Source organism: Pistacia vera, unplaced genomic scaffold (genome assembly GCF_008641045.1).
Source record: "Pistacia vera cultivar Batoury unplaced genomic scaffold, PisVer_v2 Contig184, whole genome shotgun sequence".
Classification (NCBI taxonomy): Eukaryota; Viridiplantae; Streptophyta; class Magnoliopsida; order Sapindales; family Anacardiaceae; genus Pistacia; species Pistacia vera.
In genome coordinates this window covers 1,182,288-1,205,165 of record NW_022195938.1, presented here as the reverse complement: position 1 = coordinate 1,205,165, position 22,878 = coordinate 1,182,288, and the positions used below count along the sequence as shown (strand labels likewise).

The following is a 22,878-nucleotide window of genomic DNA, read 5'->3' as shown; positions in this document are numbered from 1 at the left end:
CATCTGGTAGCAATTTAGTGTTGGAGGATTTGGAGTTGGGTTTTGGTTAGGGATCACCGAATTAGTATCATCGGAAAAAAACGGATTTAAAGAAATTCATGATGGAGTAGGGTTTGGGTTTGGAGAAGCAAAAAGAATCTTATCCTTGGGAAACTTCGTTACACGGTCCTTGGACCAAGAAAGAAAATTTTAAATCTTTGATTTTAAAGCTTCTAGTGAATTTACCATCCTATCCATCTTCAGTTAAAATTAACAGACGTTTCTTAATGATGGGTGGGCAATTGTTTTTCTCAAAGTCTTTGGGTGGGAAATGATTACGCCAAACCTTGGGTGGGGAATTGTTATTCTCTCTTAATTAAATGAGTCACGTCTCGTGATGGAGAGCAATAACGCAAGATTGAAAAGGGAAAACCCTAAAAGCAGTTTATCAAATCTGTGTTGTAATTCGACGAGGGCATTTATATACAGATTCGCAATCAAATACCCAGTTCAAGCTGAAAATTTGAAACAATTCGTGAGTACTTTCTTGCTTTTCTTCTTCTTTTTTTTTCTTAATTTTTATTTGATTTGGCCATGTTTCCTTTGTGCTGCAAAAGACTGCAATTTCAACTAGTCCCAAATTGGAGAAATGTGGCATGCTCGTCGATCCATTTGAGTTTTGTTTTGCAGAATACATCACTTTTTTCTAAATCCTTCTCATCGGTTGAAGTCTATTAGTCCAAATTGGAGAAATGTGGCATACGCGTCGATCCATTTTGAGTTTTGTTTTGCAGAATACATCACTTTTTTCTAAATCTTTCTCATCGGTTGAAGTTGTGGCACATGATAGAGAAAACAACATTCATTCACAGTGTCTTATTTCATAAACCATGTGGTTGTCCCCAGAAATTGCTACTTTCTTTATCAAAGAAAGTGCTTTTGAACCCCAGAAAGCCAGATTCTGTACTTGGCTTTCTCAGGAAAATGGGTTTACCAATGCGCACATATCCAACTAGTTAAAAAAAACCGAAATTGCTTGTAGGCGCGTTGAGGAAACTCTTTTACCCAGCTTGAGTTTTTCCATTCCGTGGGGATTTCTAGTACTGACCTGCGAATGTACTTCCCTCAAACCCCGGTATTCTGTGCCAGAGCTTAGAGAACAATTATCCCTATCTATTATTCCTGAAGAGTTTGGTTTCCAACAATGAAAATTGTTAATGTTTGGAAGCGAGCAACTTATTTGCATGATATGCAAAAGAAAGTTGTTCCCAATTCTCTGCCTTGAAAGGAATTGGATACACAATCAGGTATTTCAACTTTGGTGACCTCAAATCCTTGTGTATTGTGTGAAGTTCTGAAAAGTTTGATAAAGTGTCAAGAAGGTTATCGACATGGATTCATCCTTCAACCAGTGCATTTATTGACGCACTCGTAGCGTTACGACCATGACTGACAATTCCTGGGAACAAAAACTGAAGGTTTACGGAGTTGGTTGGTCTGAGAATGACTTCCGGTTAGCTTTTTAGAAGCTATCCCAGTATTATGACTCGTTCTGGGAGATATAAATACCAAATGGACTTTTATGTGAACAAGATGGGTTGGCACCTCGCAATTGCTAAGCACCTAGGGCTTTAGCTTATAGTTTGGAGAAGGAATCATCCCAAGATGCGGGGTTTTATGGGTTTTTGTTTTGAACGACTTATTAGAAAAAATTTGGTTTGTCTTATGTGCTGAGTTCCTCTGAAAAGCGCTTCACAGACAATTTCTTGTCCAAGTATCAGACATTTCCACATCTATTTGAGATATATCAAGCGAAAGTTGATCTTTCAGAACTGGGCATTGGTTTTTAGCAAACCTGAGACAAACCAACGTAGCCTGTTATTTGTTGTTTTTTTTCTTTTTATTGTTGCTTGTTAATGTGAGTGCCTTTGGCCCTGAACTTATTCAGCTCTGAATACAGCCTAGGCTCTTCTTGTATCAGTTTCTCTGTTTAATTGACAAACTGAAATGAATGAAGTTGATAAACCACGAGAAGTAATGATTAAATCAGTTTATACAAATCTCAGAAATGTGGGTTCATCATGCGATGAAGGTGTTTGTTGTAATGAGTCAAGCAACTCTGGAACAGAATTGACGTTTTCAGGGGGGATGGTCTGATGAGGACATTAGTTGGTTTTCAGAAAATGGCCCAATTTATGATGCCTCTGAAATCAAAATAATGATGTAATGGATTTTTTGTGAACAAGATGGGTTGGCAGTCCACAGATATTGCCTTGTCTCCAGACGTTTTCCTAAGTTTGGAAAGAGGGTAATCGTAGGTGTTTGGTTATTAGTTTCTGCAATCAAAGGGGTTGGTGAAAAAAAATTTGAGCCTAAGTTCATTTGTAACCTCTGCTGAGAAGCTATTCTTGGATAGGTTTGTGAGAAATACTTGGACCAGGTTTTTGAATTTGATTAATATCTATCAAAGGAAGGAAGGCTTTCAGGCTCTGGATATGAATATTTGTGTTTCTTCCACAAACTGTACATGTCAACTTTCCAGCCTAAAACGATTGTAAAATCTCTAATTGGGATTAGTACATTTCAACTTTTTAGTTTATTGAACAATGTTGAATTACTTTAGTTAGTTCTGCAGAGCAACACGTTTTCATCGTTTTCCAATTTATTGCATTTTTGTATTTGTGTGAAGCTTGAAGTCAGAGAATAGAGATGAAGATTGGTGTACTGACTTATTTTTAATAGATATGATGTGTATCTTTGCTTGCCAACTTCTTTGTGTTTTGGTTGTAGATGTGTGCTGCGACGTACATTGTCATCTCATATACTACATATCCCCTTGCACTGAGCGGATTTCAGGTATGCAGTGGTAAGTTAAATTCCTTGTGGGAAAGAGCTTAGAGAAAACTTTTCGACCTATTTTTAAAACAGTAAATTGAAAATCAATTATTATTGTGGCGGGTAAAATGGTGTATAGTGCAATCAATTCTGAATTTTGAACTTAAGATTCAGGCGTATCAAGATTTGGGCTCCCAGCATGAATCACTTTCTTTTCATCAATCCGCTGCTACCTCAATCTCTCCCAACCAAGCCCATTTTTGTTCAAACGAGCTTCAATTTCTTCAATATATCATAGCCAAAACTGAAGGTTATCGAGATGGTGTTCAATCCTTCAACCAGTGCGTTTGTCCATGCACTTGTAGCAGTTATGGCCATGACAGACATTCCTGGGAACAAAACTGAAGGTTTATGGAGTTGGGGTTGGTCTGAAATGACTTCTGGTTAACTTTTAAGGCTATCCCAGATGTATGATTCTGTCTATGGAGAATAAATACCAATGGACTTTTTTCTGAACAAGATGGGTTGGCAACCTTCAGCGGTTGCTAGAACCTCTGTGGCTTTAACTCTTCTGTGGGAGAAGAGAATATCCCTGAGTTCAGAGTTCTCAGGGTTTGGTTGTTGAACGACTTGATTAGAAAAAAATCGGTTTGTCTATGTGCTGAATTCCTCTGAAAAGCTCTTCGCAGACAATTTCTTGTTCAAGTACAGCGGAACAGCTTCAACAACTATTTGATATAATCAGGGAAAGTTGATCTTTCAGAACTGGGCTTGGATTTTAGCAAAACCTAAGACAAACCAACTAGCTTGTTATTTGTTGTTTTTTTTTCTTTTATGTTGCTTGTCAATGTAGTGCCTTTGGCCCTGAACTTATTCAGCTCTGAATACAGCTTAGAGCTTCTTGTATCAGTTCTCATTGTTTAATTATTCTAAGAGTAATTATCAAATGGACTACTGACATAGTTTTGACTCCTCTGAAGAATAATAACAAGCAAAGAAAGGAAAATTGTAAATAAGTTAAATGGAATAACCGATTGGGTCAAATACTGGACACGGTTTGCTTGAGAGGCATTCAAAATGGGTTTTTGAAAAGCTAGTTAATTAATACTTTTTTCTTTCAGGTTTAGAGAAGATGTAATATTAATACCAACTTATATTATTGGCGTTCTTTGAGGAAGAATCATATCATATTTGACATTCTTAGATGCATCTACAAATTACAGTAATCAAATGTTAAACATTAACGAAATTTCAGAGAAATTTACTCCCTGGACATCCAAGTTCTGTTTAGCAAAATGGCCTTGAAAAGGTTTTTGATTTTTTTTTTTTTTTTGAGGCATTTTATTAAAGACCATGTCAAGTTTAAATTTAATTAAAGGCTATGAAGTTTTAAAGTGTTAACTAAATAGCCTATATTGATTAAGAGTAATTAAACATGATTAGTGCTTAATTAAGATTAATGAAGTATTGTGTAATCTTTTAAAATTATACTTTGTTCTCAAGAACCCAAAATTCTTGCAAACAAACCCAAACACCTTCTCTTCCTTCTCCCGCCATTAGCGCATCTCTACCATGGTTGTTGTTTCTTCTTAGCCTCGTCTACATCTTCTTCTTCCTCTGCATCTTCTTCTTCATCTACATCTCTTCTTCCTCCTCCTCTACTCTCTTCTTCCTCTGCCATTAACACTTTCTTGTTCCTCCACCATTAACATCTTCTCCGCCAAGATCTCCTCCTCCTCCTCCTGACATTTTGTTTAAGTAGGTGTATCTCCTCTTTACATTTTATATTTAGATTTACAAAGATTTAATGGTGGGGTTTGGGTTATGATTTTGATTTAGTTGTTTAGGTTGTTGGGCTGTGTTTGATGTAATGCAGTTGAAAGGAGTGAAATTTGTTGAATATTTTCTTGCATTGTGGAGCTAAGGATGATAGCACCGATTGTAGGTGGAGATGACTGAAAAATTGTTTTTTGGATATGATGGATTGCTTAAGCGATCTGGTATAAGTTTGGTATATGGTAGCAGATTCGCTTAGCATTTTATTGACAAAAGATCACTTAAGCGTCTGGTATAGTCTGGTATATGGCACAGATCGCTTAAGCGATCACAGTTATATTGCAGCAGATCACTTAAGCGTCAGTACTTTATTGTACTAGATCACTAGCGATGTAACGATACTTCGGTGAGAATTATATTCTGTAATGTTTATTTAATATTTAGTCCTTTTTTATTAATTATTAATTATTTTTTTCATTTCAATGAATGTGAAAAGAACACTTCGGTCTTTGTCGATCAGCACCGTACGTAAAACGGAAAGATCATTTTTATTCTATTATTTTTTGTTAGTTCTTGGCAAGAAAGTAATATATATATATAAAATTGAACTCTGCAACCATCTGCTGTGCACTCTGTAGACAAAGGCTAAATATGGGATCGGGTCGCTTAAGCGGATTGGTAATTTACTTCAATTTTTCTTTTCCATGTTTTATGGACATATGTTTAATATAGACGTAAAAGAATTAATTTAATAAATAATAACGGTTATGGTCCACTGAACGAATCGTACATCTAAATGTTTAATATAGACGTAAACATTTTACATCATATTGTTTAATATAGCCGTAAAAAACTATTTTAATTAAAATATAATAACGGTCATGGTCCACTGAATGAATCGTACACCTATATTTTTAATATAGACGTAAACATTCTACACCATATATGTTAATATAGCCGTAAAGAACTAATTTAATTAATATAATAACGGTCATGGTTCACTGAACGAATCGTATACCTATATGTTTAATATAGACTTAACATTCTATACCATATATGTTTAATATGGCCGTAAAAGAACTAATTTAATTAAAAATATATATAATAGTCATGGTCCACTGCCACGAATCATACACCTTATAGTTCTAAGATAGCGTTAATCCATTTAACTGATCTAGGAAATACAAGAAAATAATCCGAATGCACTGGATCGCTTAAGAATTTCACTTTCTTGCTTAAGCGATCCTGTGTATTTAGACTTAGTCGCTTAAGAATCTTGTTTGTATTTATTGTTATCGCTTAAGCGATTCTACACTTTTACACTTGGTCCTTAAGCGATCATGACAAACAAAATCAATATGCCCAGACGCACGATCGTCTTAACGATTATTCTATGCGCTTAAGCGATCCTTTCTTTTAACTTTGGTCGCTTAAACGACTACAAATTGCTTAAGCGATCATGTTCGAGGCAAATAAACTTCTACCTAGATGCACAATCACTTAACGATTAAGTGTATCGCTTAAGCGATTCTTCGCTTTACTATGGTCGCTTAACGATTGTAGATCTCTTAAATGATCACAACAAGACAATAAATAAGTGCCTAGACGCACGATCGCTTAAGCGTATATTATATCGCTTAAGCGATCCTCTGCTTTAACTGTTGGTGCGCTTTAAGCGATTTATAATCGCTTAAGCAATCAGTCCGAGGCGAGATATAACTTCTGTCCAGATGCACAGATCTTGTTAATGATCTGGGTATCACTTAAGTGATTCTTCGCTTTTTATTGTCGACGTAGCCGATCTCTAAGCGTTACAGACAATAATACATGCCCGAACGCACGATCGCTTAAGCATTTATCAGATTGCTTAAGCGATCCTTTGCTTTTAACATTGGTTGCTTTAAGCGATCATGTCCGAGTAGAATCAACTTCTGCTCCAGATGCACGATCGCTTAAGCGATCTAGGTATCACTTTTACTGTTGCTTCGCTTAAGCATCTACGATCGTTTTAATCAATTTTCGATTGCTTAAGCGCTCACAAACAAGACAATCAATAGTGCCCAAACACACGATTGCTTAATGGATTTATTACAAGTCGCTTAGCGATCCTTTGCTTTTAAACCTTGGTTGCTAAGTGATCATGTCCGAGAGGGCAGAATCAACTTCTGCCCAGATGTACGATCGCTTAAGCGATCTAGGTATCGCTTTTACTGTTGGGCGCTTAGCAATCTTCGATCGCTTCAGCGACCCGAACAAGACACAAAATGCCTAGATTGCACGATTGCTTAAGCGATTTATTATATCGCTTAAGGGATCATTTGCTTTTAACCTTGGTCGCTTAAGCAATCATGTCCGAGCCGATCAACTTCTGCCCAGATGCACGATCGTTTAAGTGATTCTTCACTTTTACTCTTGGTCGCGATTAACGATGATGTCCGACGCCTTGAATTTGCGTCGGCGTCCTCCTCTTCAATTTCAATTTCAACTCCTGCCCTCCTTTGTTTCGCTAGTAGAATGTCTTCTGTCGCCAGCCATCCCTCTCCTGGTGAGCACTAGCTTCAGTCCGGAAGTTCACTGCACCGCAACTTACTTCTTCTCTCCATTTTTGGTAGATCCATGGTGCCTCATTGGGAGTGGATGGGTTTTTTTTTTTCTATTTCTTTGAGGATCTTAGCCAATTAATCTTAATCGGGAATGGCAAAGGAAGCACAATGCGCAGAGCAAAGATTGAGAAATGTGCAAAAAATTGGAAGAAAAGAGAGAGTAAGGGTAGTTTTGAATCCGTTTTGAGAAGAGGATCGGAGAGAAATTATTGGCCTTTCAAAATTTAATCACTTCTCTTTATTATACTCTAAACCCACAAATGTTTAATCTTTCACCCTAATCTCCTTTTTGCTGCTGCTTTACATTAAGTATGCCACTCTTTTTTTACCCAAAAAAAAAAAAATCAAAAATGTTTCATGGCCATTTTGTTAAATGGAAACTGGGATGGCGGGGGGAATTTTTTTTTTTTTTTTTTTTTTTTTTTTTTTTTTTTGGGTTAAAAATATGAGGTGGCACACTTAAGTGTAATTAAAGCAGCAAAATGGTTAGGGTGAAAGGATTTAAACATTTGTGGGTTAGAGAATAATAAAGAAGTTGATTTAAATTTTGAAAAAGGCAAACACTTTCTCTCAACTTCTCTTTGTCAAACAGGTCAAACACCTTCCTCTGCTCTCTTTTTTTCTGTCTCCAATTTTCTGCATATTTCTCAATTTTCTTTGCTCTCTGCATTTTTGTTCATTCCTGCCATTCCTGGTTAAATTATAATGGCTGAGATCCTCAAAGAAACAGAAAAAAACTCATCCACTCCCCAATTGTAGGCACCATTGGGTCTACCAAAAATGGAGAAGAAAAGTGCGTGGAGCAACTTTCGATGATTGAATTGCTCCACCAGGGGTGAGAAGGCGCCCAATAGAAGACATTTTGGCCGACGGAACAAGGGAGGTGTAGAGTTGAAATTGAAACTAACAAAGGGACCGATGCAAATTCCAACTAGGAGTGGAAGAAGATGAATTGTCTGTGATTGTGTGTGTTCTTCTAGCTGATTTGTGGTTGAGGATGTTTGTTTGTTTTAGGGTCATGTTGCTTTTGTACTAGTTGACAGTCAAAGTGGTGTTTTAAGGCTCCAGAGGACGAGGAAGCCAAGGGAGGCCATAGGGAGGTTGTTTGTGTGTGTGAGTGATGTGTTGTTCTTCAAATGGGAGGTGAGCCCTGAGCCGAAAGATGGTGCAGTGATGATCTTGCCATCACTGTAATTGACCATGGTCCCTGGTACCATAAAAATCATGGCGGTATCAAGCGTCGGACATGATCGCTTAAGCGACCAAGAAGTAAAGCGAAGAATCGCTTAAGCGCAACGTGCATCTAGGCAAATTGATTCTCCCTCGAACATGATCGCTTAAAAATCGCGGCACTCATGTTAAAGGCGTACGCATTGTATAAACGCAAAAGTAATTGCCTTAAGCATTATATATACAAACACGTATAACGCGTCGCATCTGGGCACTTAGTTATTGTCTTGTTCGTGATCGCATAAGCGCTTGAAGCAAACCATAGTAAAAGCAAAATCGCTTAATCGACTCATCTGGGGTAAAAGTTATGTCCTCGTACATGCACTAGCGATTTTGTAATTGCTTAACGACCAAGGTTCAAGCAAAGGATCGCTTAAGCGATAGATAAACACTAACCGTCGTGTTCGGGCACTTATATTTTTGTCTGTTCGTGACCGTAAGATCATAGATCGCTTAATCACCAAGTGTAAACGGTAAATCGCCTAACGATAACATATAATACACCAATCTCCTAATTGACTAAGTCTAAAGATAAGGGATCGCTTAAGCTGAAATGAAATCTCTTAAGCGATCTATGTTTATTCGGATTATTTTTTTGTATTTGTCACGTAGTCGTGTTCAGTGATGTAACGGCTATCTAAACATATAAGGTGGTACGATTCATTCATAGACCATGACCATTATTAATATTTTATTAAATTAGTTCTTTTACGATTATATTAAACATCTATTGTTGTAGAATATTTACATCTATATTAAACATATCAGTGTACGATTCTGTCAGTGTGGACCATGACCATTATTAATATTTTAATTAATTAGTTCATTTTCGCGCATATATTAAACATATATTGGTGTGTAGAATGTTTAATCTATATTAACCTAATCAGTGTACGATTCGTTCAGTAGACCATGACCGTTATTATATTTTAATTAATTTGGTTCTTTTATGGCTATATTAAACATATATGGTATAGAATGTTTACGTCTATATGAAACATATTAGGTGTACGTTCTTCAATGGATCAGTGACGTTTATTATATTTTAAATAAATTAGTTCTTTTATAGCTATATTAACACATATGGTGTAGAATGTTTACGTTTAATATTAAACATATCAAGGTGTATTCGTTCAGTAACCATGACCGTTATTATATTTTAATTAAATTATTTCTTTTACGGCTATATTAAACATATATGGTGTAGAATGTTTACGTCTATATTAAACATATCAGTGTATGATTCGTTCATTGGACCATGACTGTTATTATATTTAATTAATTAGTTTCTTTTACGTTACTTAAAACATATTTGGGTGTAACGTGTTTACGTCTATATTAAAACATACAAGTGGTACGATTCGTTCAGTGGACCATGACCGTTATTATATTTTAATTAAATTAGTTTCTTTTAATGGCTATAGTAAAACATATATGGTGTAGAATGTTTACTTCTATAGTTAAACATATCAGGTGTACGCTTCATTCAGTGGACCATGACCGTTAATTTATTTTAATTAAATTAGTTATTTTAAACGGTTATATTAAACCTGATATTGGTTCGGTGAATGTTTACGTCTATAGTAAACATAGATCAGGGGTGTATCATGTCGTTCAGTGGAGCCCATGACCGTAGTATATATTTTCAATTAAATTAGTTTCTTTGAGGTGAGTACGTAGAAACATATATGGTGAGCTAAATGCTTACGCTATAGTGTGAAACATAGGGTCAGAGTGGGTTGTCTGATTCGTTCATTGGACCAATGGAACCGTTATATTATAATAATTATATTAGAATTAGGTGGTGCTTTTACCGTCCTATATTAACACTATGTTCCTTAAACATAGACATAGACATTGTGTGCAGTAAATGTTACAGCCTCATTAAGCTGTAAATATCGCCGGTCGATTTGGCTTTGTCTACATGAGTGAAAGATTCAAAGTAGCATGTAGTTCAATTTTCATGATCAATATTAATCTGTTTTATATATTTAAACTTTCTTGCCAGACTACAAAATTAATAGATAAACAGATCTTCATGTTTATATGTACGGTGCGCTACGATCAAAGGTGACCGAAAGTTGTTCTTTGTCACATTCTATTGAAATGAAAAATAATTAATATTAATTAAAATAATAACAACGGACTAAATCATTAATAGGGAGACATTACGGAATAATAATTTCTTCGGCCGTCAGGAGGACGTGTCACAATATCAAGGATGAGGAGATAAAAACAATTGGCTTGGTACCAGCATGGGCAGCTTATGCCAGTGCCTTGGACTGGGTTTGATAAGTTGTTAGAGGGAGAGCGTGACTCGCTAAGTGCAGATCAAGGTATATTTTTAGCGGTAGGATAAAGCTTGGTGCTGTGGGGGGAACATAGTGGCGAGAAGCATCAAAGTAATTTTCCTTTTGACTAGAATATCCTTCTCAATACACAATCACTAAGCGTGTCAAGCGTTTGCTTAAGTGTCTCTAGTATAGATAAGCCATGATAGCTTAAGCGACAGCCTACGTCGCTTAAGCGACCAGGCCACATTGGCTTCTTTTCTCCTCAATCTTTGTATATGTGAACGTTTGAGTGAGAAATAATTCCGTAATGTTTATTTAATATTTAGTCTTTTTTTATTATTATAATTATTGTCGTTTGAATGTGAAAAGAATTCTTCGGTCTTTACGTTTGAATGAATTATATGTACAATAACACTCAATATTGAATGAATTAGTAGCATAATAAAAGCAACAATTAAGTAACTAGAAGCACTTACTATCATCTATTCAAAACTTCAAACGAAAAGATATCCAATTGTCAAATAAAAATTGAAACAACAAAGCATTCATAACAGTCCATGAAACCAAAAAGGGAATCTCATAAAGTACTCCTCCAAAACTATTAAAATTGTATTATGATTCACTAATAAGTCTTCAACAATTGGCCTTGGCAACTCTCTCGATTTCATCTTTTTTCTTGATGGCATAGTTGAAAATACAAGGACATAAAACAGTGTTAATGCACCACAAAAGATGACATACAACCAAGAAGAAACTAGTGAACAAATAACGAAACACAGTCTAGCCACTCACCAAATATTCAACACCCAAAACAACGTCTCATGTCTAATAGAGCCAGTACCTATAATGCAAAGAAAAAAAAATTATTAACCAATATATTAAGGGTTGACAGATTTTAAAAAGCATTGGAGAGTCGCTTAAGCGATCTGGTGTATCGCTTAAGCGATTCAGATCTAGTACAAATAAGCTTGATTGCTTAAGCGATCTGCTCCATATATACTGATCGCTTAAGTGATCTACTCCATATACCAGACTTATACCGGATCGCTTAAGCGATCTTCTATCATTACCAGATCAGTTTAAGCGATCTGCTACCATATACCAGACTATACTAGATCGCTTAGGTGATATACCAGATTGCTAAGCGATCCAAGATCTAGAACATATTTTCAGCCATCTCCACTACAATCGGTGCTACCACCCACCCCCAGCTACCTATAATGCAAGAAAATATTCAACAAATTTCACTCATTTTACTTGCATTACATCAAACACAACCCAACAACCTAAAAACAACTAAATCAAAATCAACCTAGACCCTCCTTATATAAAACTTTGTAATCTAAATATAAAATGTAAGACAAAACGTCAAGAGGAGGAGGAGGATCTTTGCAAGAAGATGTTAATGGTGAAGAAGAAGAAAGTATTAATGAGGAGGAACAAGATATAGAGGAATGAGGAAGAAGAGATGTGAGGAAATAGGAAAAGAAGATGTAGACGAGCTAAGAAGAAACAGCATCAGGTAGGATGCGTTAATGGTGGGAGGAAGAAAAAGGTGTTGGGGTTTGTTTGCAAGAATTTCGGGTTTTTGGGAACTAGAGATTTTTAAAGATTACACAATATTTCATTAATCCTAATTATGCATAATCATGTTTAATTACCCTTATCAATAATAAGGCTATTCAGTTAACACTTTAAAACTTCATACCTTTTAATTAAATTTGAACTTGAGATGGTCTTAAAAAATGCCCGAAATTTTATTTGCCTAAAATCACCCAAGTCATGAATTTAAAAAACTTTAGTGAGTCCTCACAATTTGTGTCTATTGCCTTAACTGCACTGGGTACAATTTTGCGCTTAGGTTTAGCCGTTCTTGAGGTGAAGAAAATTTTCTCTGATATTCTATGATTATTTGAAGCTCTCATAGAAAATAATTTTCAACTGGCTTCATATCCAGGAATATTTTGTTGTGTGTAATAACACGAATTTTTCATTTTCATTTGCTCCTAACACTAGTTAGCGGAAGTGTCTTCTTCTTCGCTTCCACAAGCTAGTGAGCGAACACTTTCACCGATATGATGTGTGGTTATCTGTATAGAAGGCTAGTAATGCTCAAGTTTGACCAAATATTTACAGTCTGTAGTGCAAATTTAGGCTCTAATCATGGGGATTTGTGTTTAGTTGTTGCCCACTGGCATTAGACATTCTCCACCAAAATCGAACAAGTTAGAGAGGATTACTTATGTACTGTGTCATACCTCATAAAACTCATGTGGGTTGTCCCCAGAAATAGCAAAATCTGTCTCCAAAAGAATCAACTTCAATCTGCTGAACAACCAGATTCGGTCCTGAAAGTTCTAAGAAACAGTGGATTTACGACTGCCCATATAACCAAAATTGTAGAATGGCCCTAATTTACTTTAGCCAATCCTGAGAGGTCATTTTGCCTAAATTTGAGTTTTTCAAATCTTGGGGATCACAGATTTTGAGCTTGCGAGTGTTTGCTCTTCAACTCCTGCTATTTTGGGTCACAGTTTGGAGAACCACTCATTCCTAACTTAAATTCCTCAAAAGTGTGCCACTCTCTGATGCTAATATTATTAAATCGTTTAGAAACGAATCATGGCTCTTTACGTTTGATTTGGCAAAGAATGTGTCTCCCAAACTTGCAGTCCTGAACAGAACTTGGAATGCCCGCGTGCCATTTATTGCATTGATTTTAACAGTTGATCCCTATAGTCCTCCAAAAACGTGAGAAGTTCGATAAAAATTTCAAGAAGGTTCTGAAATGGGTTTTGATCCTAGGAAATGTGGTGTCATCCATGCAATGAAGTGTTTGTCTCAATGACTGAATCAACTTTGAACAATTTGACCTTTCAAAGGGTGGGGGTGGTCTGATGAGGACATTATGTGGTGTTCAACAAAAAATGCCCATTTGTATGAATGCCTCTGAAAGCAAAATATGAATGGAATGGATTTTCTATTAACAAGATGGGTTGGCAGTCCACAGATATTGCCTTGTTTCCAAAGGTTTTCCTTATGAATTTGGAAAGAGGGTAATCCTAGGGTGTTTGGTAATTAAAGTTCTGCACTCGAAGGGGTTGGTGAAGAAAAATTTGAGCTAGTGCATGTGTACACCTTGTTGAGAAGGTATTCTGGATAGGTTTGTGACAAAATACTTGGACAAGGTTCCTGAAATTGATGATATCTATCAGAGCAAGGAAGGCTTTCAGGCTCTGGATATGAATATTGTGTTTCTTCCAGCAAACTGTAGCTGTCAACTTTCCAAACCTAAAACGATTGTATAATCTCTAAGTGGTGGTTATTACATTTCAGTGTGTAGTTTAGTCAATAATGTGGTTTTGTGATTGCTCTGGGTCCTAAAGTTTCTAACAAGCCCTTCCTGCTAGTAAAATGTACAGTGAAGCTTGGAGGTCAGAGAAAGAGATGAATGAGTGTATTGATTGACTGAACAATATTATAGATATTTTTGCTTGTGCAACTTTCTTGTTGTTTGGTTGATGTGTGCTCCGTACAATTGTAATTGCAATATTCTATCAATCTCCATGGCACTGGGGGTGCATTTCAGGTATCAGGACATGTTTATGGAGACTCAGGACATCGTGAGTTAAATTCCTTGTGGGAAAAGGATATTTTTGTGAGACTCGGGACATCAGTGAAGGGTTGTGATAGGTAGAGTTTTGCCTTGATAGAACTATATTTTGGAGTGAATTTTAGTTGCCTTGTGTGCTAATGTCCTCTGAAAAGTGCTTCAGAGACACATCTTGTGTTCTAGTTTTTAATTTGTTTTACAGAGTATGAACTGCACATACTTTCCTTGATCGATCACTGTGTGGTCTTGGATTCATAATAAACTTTTGCAATCGTTTCTTAATTAATAACACCACACCATATGTGCTAGTATATTATATCAGCGATATTTATGAGCTCAACCTCAGTACCACTTTTATAGGCGAATAACCTAAACATTTGATGTGCTACAACGTTGGATGACAAACGTAGTATCATTGAAGTGTCAAACTTTTCCATTAATGAACTCTTAAGAAAGATTAACTAGTTATTTTTAGAGTAATTTTTTCCATTGATTGACAACCCTTTCATTGCTATCATCGCGAATCACTAAGCCGCAATCATCCTTTCCAACAAGTGAGTTCCTATTCCTGTAGATGAGCAGTGCCGGAGTCGAGCCACTCGACACCAGCATCAAGATCCCTTTACTTTAACTCTTTCATTCGCAATAAATCTTTTGAGAGGTATACCCCACATAAAAACCATCTACCTAGACTCCTCACACCCTAGATCTTAACACAATGATGAGTTTAAGTTAAAGAAGAAATTCGACAACATGATGAGGTTTTTATAGAAATTTTCATTTTAATATTTAATTAAAATAAAATTATGAATACATCTTTTTTTTTTTAATAATTAAATTAAAAAGGTTATGAAAATTTTCTTAAATTATGTGTTTTAATTTCGTATCTAATTAGGGATTAATCAAGAAATTTAACAATAAAATTACAATTGTTTTTGAGACAGAATGACAATTTTCAGCCTAAGTATGTGTGGAAAACTTTTTCTCACCCAAAACTTTGGAATTTTTTTTTTTTTCATCATTATTATGATCTATCTATTAACTTTACAAAGAAAACATAATCATAAATTTAGTGGAAGTTGAAAAATCAACTATCTATAAAAATTTCTTCTGTCCTCTCGCTCATATCCCAACTCAATTCTTCCTCTTCTAATATGGAGGTAAAAGGAGCACCTCCATATTAGGAAATGAATCAATTCGTTAAGGTAGGGTGGTTACGGGCCTATGTGAGTCTGGTTTGTTTCTTGGCTTAAGTGAGCTCGGTACTGCGGGAGAGAAAGAAGTAAGTATAGACTGAAGTAAGCGGACAGAATGTATGAGCGAGTAATCTTGCTGAGACTCGCTCAGATCGGTACTGGATGGGGATCTGTGGAAGTCAGATTTTCGGACCGTCTCTTAATCGCGATGTGGCGATGCCACGCGCGCGAGCCATCTCAAATCATTTTGTTTTCTTTTTTTAGGTCATTGATTAAATTGGGAGCATCTATGCTACTACATTTTTTCATGTTGTTTTGTGGTAGAAGGTCGATAATCTCTTTTTAATTATTTATTATTTATCAATAAAAAAAAATCAAAATCATTTTTTTATTTTATTTTTCTTCATTCTTCAAGGTTTAGGGGGCTCTTCTTCAAATCTTGGCAGAGCGTAGTTCGATTTTTCTCATTATGGAATGTCTGAACTTAATATGCATACACTGCAAAGTCAGTGAGATATTATAGATCTTTGTCACGTCGGGATGTGATAGCCATCGCCAAAATCCCACGACAGATGTGACGAACCGTGAGAAAACTTCAGATCTGACGATGATAGAATCGACTCAACACGAGCACAACGAATGACGGGATCTAGATCTGGACGAATGATGTAGGCCGAACCGACGAAGACATCTCAGACACCTAATGAAATACCGACCGAAGATGACAATGATGACGCAAGGATCCACGTGCTTGTTCGCGTAAGGTCCGACGAAGATGCACTATCAATCCCCCGAGAGCCCGCAAAGCTGACGAGGATGAACAAGATCTTATAAAGTCAACGGACGTTGGTGGGTTTGAATTTCGAGCAGATGTGTTACGGCAATGGTTCCACTACTGACTGGATTTTTTTTTTGGCTATTTGGGGAGTTTAATAACGGGGCCATTGTGTTATCTTTTTTTACAACTTGTTTGGCAGTTTATTTCAATTAATACCAATAGTGCTCAAAATTCTCGTAAAAACCCCTCCTGTTTTTTCAGAGCCAGGCGGCCGCGCTCCGAGCTCTGACCGCCGAGGCCCTTGAATGGCTCGAACTTGGCTCGTTTTGGTCTCACGAGCTTAAGTCAAGCCGGCTCACTTATCGATAACCGAGCCTTAGGTCAGCTTAGCGACAGCCGGCTCGCTCGAGCGCTCGGTCTTAACCAGCCCTATTCGTTAAGAACTTTAAGAACTTAAGATTCCTGATGTATTGCCTAAGTTCATGTGTAAAACCTGCTGAGAAGCTATTCTTGGATAGGTTTGTGAGAAAATACTTGGACCAGGTTTCTGAATTGATTAATATCTATCAAAAGAAGGAAGGCTTTTAGGCTCTGGATATGAATATTTGTGTTTCTTCCAGCAAACTGTAGCATGTCAACTTTCCAAGCCTAAAACCATTGTATAATCTCTAATTGGTGATTAGTACATTTCAGCTTTTTAGTGTATTGAACAATGTTGAATTACTTCAGTTAGTTCTGCTGAGCAACACTGTTTTCATCGCTTTCCAATTTGCATTTGATTGTATACTTTAGTTCATATTTAGAATGTTGTAAACTTTTAAGCTAATTTGTTACATGACTATTGACTAGTAGATGAAGAATTATGTGGTTTTGCTTGTGCAACTTCTTTGTTTGGTTGATGTGTGCTCCTGCATAAGCAATATTCTATCAATCTCCGTTGCACTGCAGGTGTATTTCAGGTATGCAGTGGTGAAGTTAAATTCCTTGTGGGAAAGAGAAGATATGTTTATTGAGACTCAGGACATCGGTGAAGGGCATTGATAGGTAGTGTTTTGCTTAATTAGAACTATATTTTGGAGTGAATTTTAGTCTGTCTTGTGTGCTGATGTCCTCTGAAAAGTGCTTCAGAGACACATCTTGTGTTCTAGTTTTTTAATTTGTTTTAACAGAGTATAATTGAACATTACATTTCCTTGATCGATCACTTGGTTTGGAATTCAATATAAAACTTTTGCAATCTTCGTTTAAATAACACCACCCCATATGTGGACTATATTATATCACGGTATTCTGAACTCAACTCATGTATCACTTTATAGGCGAATAACCTAAACATTTGGATGTGCTACAACGTTGGATGACAAACGGTATACATTGAAATGCGAAACTTTTCCATTAATGAACTCTTAAGAAAGATTAACTAGTTATTTTTAGAGTAATTTTTATCCATTGATTGACAACCCTTTCATTGCTATCATCGAATCACTAAGCTGACGGTCATCCTTTTCCAACAAGTGAGTTTCCTATGCACTGTAAATGAGCAGAGCCGGATCGAGCCACTCGACACCCCAGTCAAGATCCCTCTACTTTTAAACTCTTTCATTCAGTCTAATAAATCTTTTTGAGAGGTCTACCCCACATAAAATCCGTCTACCCAAGACTCCTCACCCTCTAGATCTTAACACAATGATAGAGTTCTAGTTAAAAGAATAAATTCAACAACATGACAAGGTTTTTATAGAAATTTTCATTTTAATATTTCATTAAATATAAAATTATGAATACATCTTTTTTTTATAATTACAATTAAAAAGGTTATGAAAATTTATCTTAAATTATGTGTTTTAAATTTCATATCTAATTAGGGATGTAATCAAGAATTTAATTAACAATAAAATTACAGTTATTTTTGAGAGAGAATGACAATTTTCCGGCTAAGGTATGGTGTAAAAACTTTTCTCACCCAAAAACATGCTCTCAATTTCCTCATTCATCATATCCAAAACAATCCTAGATTTCCACTAATTATATTGATCTAAATCATCAACTTCCTCACAATACCTATTTATATCTCCTTGAATTGCATGAACCTGAGCATCAAAACGACTATACGGTTTGTATTACCACAATTATTATTTTGATTAGTATTATTATTAGATTAATGAGATCAATCGCTTGGATAACATCCTTATCGTGAGAGATGATTTGGGTCATCTTTTTCAAAACGGTGTTTCCAAACTTGTCAATGACGGTACCAACTATCCCTGTGGATCCTTGGGACACTTCAAGTTCCTTTCTTAGACTTGTCCCAAACTCCTACAGATTGCTAAGCTGGAGTTTGGGAGGAGTGTTGGATCTGGGTTTTGTTCATCTGGTAGCAATTTAGTGTTGGAGGATTTGGAGTTGGGTTTTGGTTGGGGATCACCGAATTAGTATCATCGGAAAAAAACGGATTTAAAGAAGTTCATGATGGAATAGGGTTTGGGTTTGGAGAAGCAAAAAGAATCTTATCCTTGGGAAACTTTGATACACGGTCCATGGACCAAGAAAGAAAATTTTAAATCGTTGATTTTAAAGCTTCTAGTGAATTTACCATCCTATCCATCTTCAGTTAAATTTAACAGACGTTTATTAATGATGGGTGGGCAATTGTTTTTCTCAAAGTCTTTGGGTGCGAAATGAATTACGCCAAACCTTGGGTGGGGAATCGTCATTCTCTCTTAATTAAATGAGTCACGTCTCGTGATGGAGAGCAATAACGCAAGATTGAAAAGGGAAAACCCTAAAAGCAGTTTACCAAATCTGTGTTGTAATTCTACGAGGCCATTTATATACAGATTCGCAATCAAATACCCAGTTCAAGCTGAAAATTTGAAACGATTCGTGAGTACTTTCTTGCTTTTCTTCTTAATTTTTATTTGATTTGGTCATGTTTCCTTTGTGCTGCAAAAGACTGCAATTTCAACTAGTCCCAAATTGGAGAAATGTGGCATACTCGTCGATCCATTTGAGTTTTGTTTTGCAGAATACATCACTTTTTTCTAAATCTTTCTCATCGGTTGAAGTTGTGGCACATGATAGAGAAAAACAACATTCATTCACAGTGTCTTATTTCATAAACTCATGTGGGTTGTCCCCAGAAATTGCTACTTCTTTATCAAAGAAAGTAGCTTTTGAAACCCCAGAAAAGCCAGATTCTGTACTTGGCTTTCTCAGGAAAAATGGGTTTACCAATGCGCACATATCCAAACTAGTTAAAAAAAAACCGAAATTGCTTGTAGGCAGGGTTGAGGAAACTCTTTTACCCAAGCTTGAGTTTTTCCATTCCGTGGGGATTTCTAGTGCTGACCTTGCGATTGTACTGTCCTCAAACCCTACTATTTTGTGCCAGAGCTTAGAGAAACAAATTATTCCTAATTACAATTTCCTCAAGAGTTTGGTTTCCAACAATGAAAAAATTGTCAATATTTATAAGTGGGTATATTGTTTGCATGATGTGCAAAAGAAAGTTGTACCCAATATTTCTGCCTTGAAAGGAATTGGAGTGACACAATCAGGTATTTCAACTTTGGTCACCTCAAATCCCGGTGTATTGTGTGAAAGTTCTGAAAAGTTTGATAAAAGTGTCAAGAAGGTTATCGACATGGGATTCAATCCTTCAACCAGTGCATTTATTGATGCACTTGTAGCAGTTACGACCATGACTGACAATTCCTGGGAACAAAAACTGAAGGTTTACAGGAGTTGTGGTTGGTCTGAGAATGACTTCCGGTTAGCTTTTAGAAGCCATCCCAGATGTATGACTCTGTCTGTGGAGAATATAAATACCAAAATGGACTTTTATGTGAACAAGATGGGTTGGCAACCTTCAGCAATTGCTAGAGCACCTATGGCTTTAGCTTATAGTTTGGAGAAGAGAATCATCCCGAGATGCAGGGTTTTATGGGTTTTGTTGTTGAACAACTTGATTAAGAAAAAATTCGGTTTGTCTTATGTGCTGAGTTCCTCTGAAAAGCGCTTCGCAGACAATTTCTTGTCCAAGTATCAGGAACAGGTTCCACAACTATTTGATATATATCAAGGGAAAGTTGATCTTTCAGAACTGGGCATTGGATTTTAGCAAAAACCTGAGACAAACCAACTGTAGCTTGTTATTTGTTGGTTTTTTTCTTTTTATTGTTGCTTGTTAATGTGAGTGCCTTTGGCCCTGAACTTATTCAGCTCTGAATACAGCCTAGAGCTTCTTGTATCAGTTCTCATTGTTTAATTGGACAAACTGAAATGAATGAAGTTGATGAAAACACACAGGAGGAAGTAATGATTAAATCATGTTATACAAATCTCAGAAATGTGGGTTCATCCATGCGATGAAGGTGTTTGTTGTAATGAGTCAATGAACTCTGGAACAGAAATTGGACGTTTTCAGGGGGTGGATGGTCTGATGAGGACATTATGTTGGTTTTCAGAAAATGGCCCAATTTTATGAATGCCTCTGAAATCAAAATAATGAATGTAATGGATTTTCTTGTGAACAAGATGGGTTGGCAGTCCACAGATATTGCCTTGTCTCCAGACGTTTTCCTAATGAGTTTGGAAAAGAGGGTAATCCGAAGGTGTTTGGTTATTAAAGTTCTGCAATCAAAGGGGTTGGTGAAAAAAAAATTTGAGCCTAAGTTCATGTGTAAAACCTGCTGAGAAGCTATTCTTGGATAGGTTTGTGAGAAAATACTTGGACCAGGTTTTTGAATTTGATTAATATCTATCAAAGGAAGGAAGGCTTTCAGGCTCTGGATATGAATATTTGTGTTTCTTCCAGCAAACTGTAGCATGTCAACTTTCCAAGCCTAAAACGATTGTATAATCTCTAATTGGTGATTAGTACATTTCAACTTTTTAGTTTATTGAACAATGTTGAATTACTTTAGTTAGTTCTGCAGAGCAACACTGTTTTCATCGCTTTCCAATTTGCATTTGATTGTTTGTGAAGCTTGAAGGTCAGAGAAAGAGATGAATGAGTTTGACTGACTTGAACAATATTATAGATATGATGCTGTGATATTTTTGCTTGTGCAACTTCTTTGTTTGGTTGATGTGTGCTCACGTATAATTGTACTCTCAATATTCTATCAATCTCCCTTGCACTGGAGGCGGATTTCAGGTATGCAGTGGTGAAGTTAAATTCCTTGTGGGAAAGAGCTTAGAGAAAAACAATTTCGCACTATTTTTAAAATCAGTAAATTGAAAATCAATTATTTATTGTGGCGGGTAAAAAGGTGTATAGTGCAATCAATTCTAAGAATTTATGAACTTAAGATTCAGGGCGTATCAAGATTTGGGCTCCCAGCATGAATCACTTTCTTTTCATCAATACTGCTAAGATCCTCAATCTCATCCCAACCAAGCACCATTTTGTTCAAACGAGCTTTCAATTTCTTCAATATATCATAGCCAAAAACTGAAGGTTATCGAGATGGGATTCAATCCTTCAACCAGTGCGTTTGTCCATGCACTTGTAGCAGTTATGGCCATGACAGACAATTCCTGGGAACAAAAACTGAAGGTTTATAGGAGTTGGGGTTGGTCTGAAAATGACTTCTGGTTAACTTTTAGAGGCTATCCCAGATGTATGATTCTGTCTATGGAGAATATAAATACCAAAATGGACTTTTTTCTGAACAAGATGGGTTGGCAACCTTCAGCGGTTGCTAGAACCTCTGTGGCTTTAACTCTTCGTTTGGAGAAGAGAATCATCCCTAGATGCAGAGTTCTCAGGGTTTTGTTGTTGAACGACTTGATTAAGAAAAAAATCGGTTTGTCTTATGTGCTGAATTCCTCTGAAAAGCTCTTCGCAGACAATTTCTTGTTCAAGTATCAGGAACAGCTTCCACAACTATTTGATATATATCAAGGGAAAGTTGATCTTTCAGAACTGGGCATTGGATTTTAGCAAAAACCTAAGACAAACCAACAGTAGCTTGTTATTTGTTGGTTTTTTTTCTTTTTATTGTTGCTTGTCAATGTGAGTGCCTTTGGCCCTGAACTTATTCAGCTCTGAATACAGCTTAGAGCTTCTTGTATCAGTTCTCATTGTTTAATTATTCTAAGAGTAATTATCAAATGGGACTACTGGACATAGTTTTGACTCCTCTGAAGAATAATAACAAGCAAAGAAAGGAAAAATTGTAAATTAAGTTAAATGGGATAAACCGATTGGGGTCAAATACTGGACACGGTTTGCTTGAGAGGCATTCAAAATGGTGGTTTTTGAAAAGCTAGTTAATTAATAACTTTTTTCTTTCCAGGTTTAGAGAAGATGTAATATTTAATACCAACTTATTATTATTGAAGCGATTCTTTGAGGAAGAATCATATCATATTTGACATTCTTAGATGCATCTACAAATTACAGTAATCAAATGTTAAACATTAACGAAATTTCAGAGAAAATTTAACTCCCTGGACATCCCAAGTTTCTGTTTAGCAAAATGGCCTTGAAAAGGTTTTTGATTTTTTTTTTTTTTTTGAGGCATTTTATTAAAAGACCATGTCAAGTTTAAATTTAATTAAAAGGCTA

The 22,878-nt window shown here is 36.2% G+C and overlaps 2 protein-coding genes across 2 annotated transcripts; both read left to right on the top strand.

The window, feature by feature from the left end:
* The first annotated feature begins 387 nt into the window (after positions 1–387).
* LOC116126844 (transcription termination factor MTERF2, chloroplastic-like) lies at positions 388–21,244 on the top strand. Its single transcript, XM_031412522.1, has 2 exons — positions 388–689; positions 19,350–21,244. Exons 1-2 carry the CDS (start codon positions 574–576, stop codon positions 20,422–20,424), a joined length of 1,191 nt encoding a protein of 396 aa, XP_031268382.1. The 5' UTR covers positions 388–573; the 3' UTR covers positions 20,425–21,244.
* A 530-nt stretch (positions 21,245–21,774) lies between these two features.
* On the top strand, positions 21,775–22,251 carry LOC116126826 (transcription termination factor MTERF15, mitochondrial-like). The gene has a single exon (XM_031412499.1). It carries the CDS (start codon positions 21,775–21,777, stop codon positions 22,249–22,251), a length of 477 nt encoding a protein of 158 aa, XP_031268359.1.
* The last annotated feature ends 627 nt before the right edge of the window (positions 22,252–22,878 follow it).

Excerpts from the sequence above, each read along its gene's own strand:
- LOC116126844 (XM_031412522.1), top strand. The coding sequence starts at position 574 with ATGTTTCCTTTGTGCTGCAAAAGACTGCAATTTCAACTAGTCCCAAAT. Across the intron at positions 690-19,349 it reads AATACATCACTTTTTTCTAA|ATCTTTCTCATCGGTTGAAG; the intron begins ATCCTTCTCATC and ends ACTTTTTTCTAA.
- LOC116126826 (XM_031412499.1), top strand. The coding sequence starts at position 21,775 with ATGGGATTCAATCCTTCAACCAGTGCGTTTGTCCATGCACTTGTAGCA.